Source organism: Mus pahari, chromosome 7 (genome assembly GCF_900095145.1).
Source record: "Mus pahari chromosome 7, PAHARI_EIJ_v1.1, whole genome shotgun sequence".
Classification (NCBI taxonomy): Eukaryota; Metazoa; Chordata; class Mammalia; order Rodentia; family Muridae; genus Mus; species Mus pahari.
In genome coordinates this window covers 102906869-102908431 of record NC_034596.1, presented here as the reverse complement: position 1 = coordinate 102908431, position 1563 = coordinate 102906869, and the positions used below count along the sequence as shown (strand labels likewise).

Here is a 1563-nt window from a genome sequence, read left to right as displayed (position 1 = left end):
AGAGAGAGAGAGAGAGAGTGTGTGTGTGTGTGTGTGTGTGTGTGTGTGTGTGTGTGTGTGTGTGTGAGTGTGTGAGTGCGTGCATGCCAGGTCCATTCTTCAGCTGGGGACTTCATCCTGAACTGCCTGGACCTACTTTCTTGTCCTCCCCAAGCTAGGTCTTCATGGAACCCTGAGATATCCCTAGGCTTGGTCTCTGTAGTCCCAGGACTGGTTGGTTCTAAAGGGGAGGAGTGTATTGGTACTGAGTCTCCCATGCCCAAGGGTTGTGGAAAGAACAAAGTGATTTCTGTGCTCACTGAAGGCATCCCAGAAAGTCCCAGTGGACACTCAGCATGCTTATCCTCATCTTTTAAAATGTTTGTTGGAGGCAGAGTGTCCTAGAGCTCGCTTTGTACACCAGGCTGTCCTCAGAATTCAGAGATCACCTGCTTCTGCCTCCTGAGCAGTGGAATTAAAGACATGGGTTTTCACATGTGGCCCAGATTGTATTATTATTCCTACTGTTAGGAAGTTATCATTCCAAACTTGCATGTCTTGGCTTCCAAAAACAGTTCTTCACAGAAGCCATCGAAGAGTTAGTTGTGTCATTGTATTTCCCTCCCAAGGAGATGGAACTGTGGCCATTGTCTGTGGCGTTCATATCCACACACTTTTCACTGCCAAAGGAGCTTCAGTACTTTGGGACTTTTGCCAGAAAATCATTGGGTTTTTTTTCTCTCTCTTCCTTTAGAGATATGAATCAAATTCTGGATGCCTATGAAAATAAGAAGCCGTTTTACCTGTACACGGGCAGGGGCCCCTCCTCTGAAGCAATGCATCTGGGTCATCTCGTCCCGTTTATTTTCACAAAGTAAGGATTGCTCATGTGACTTGGCCTAGTGAAGCAGCAGTGACAGCATCTTAGAAGCTAGGGCTGCAGCTGTTGGCTGATCTGCCAGGACTCAGACCGGTGTCTCTGTGGTCTCTGTTCATTGGGTTTGTGCTTGCACTCACTCTGGTAGAGCCAGCTATGATGGGTCACACCACCATAGAGTCAACCAACCCTGCTCCACTCCTCTCCCTGCTCCTTGTCCTTGCCACAGCAAGCCCACTGTAGTCCAGACCTGATGTTTTGGCATTCAGATACAACGTGGCATTCTTCCTGGGGTCCCCATCCTCAGTGTCCCTGGATTGGCTACAGGGCACTTGCAGCATGCAGTCACTCGTGTGTTTTACAGGTGGCTGCAGGATGTGTTCAATGTGCCTTTGGTCATCCAGATGTCTGATGATGAGAAGTACCTGTGGAAGGATCTGACGCTGGAGCAGGCCTACAGCTACACCGTGGAAAATGCAAAGGACATCATTGCCTGTGGCTTTGACATCAACAAAACTTTCATCTTCTCTGATCTTGAGTATATGGGGTAAGGTGAACGTTGGGCTGCCTTCTGAGCAAGTAGGTGCAGACATCATGACCAACCTGAAATGCTTGACATGGGTATGGCCTGGTTTTTCTTCTGTTATGATCTTGAGTCTTGGTTTTATTTAGCAGTAATTTGGGAAGTGGAAAGTTTTGTGTGTGTG

At 47.9% G+C, this 1563-nt stretch overlaps 1 protein-coding gene across 1 annotated transcript in view; it reads left to right on the top strand.

Moving 5' to 3' along the window:
- The window catches only part of Wars (tryptophanyl-tRNA synthetase), a 33608-nt gene that overhangs the window by 17054 nt on the left and 14991 nt on the right, over nt 1-1563 (top strand). The window contains exons 5-6 of the mRNA XM_021202589.1: nt 734-853; nt 1221-1403. Coding sequence (XP_021058248.1) covers nt 734-853; nt 1221-1403 — 303 coding nt within the window. The remainder of the gene's footprint in view (nt 1-733; nt 854-1220; nt 1404-1563) is intronic.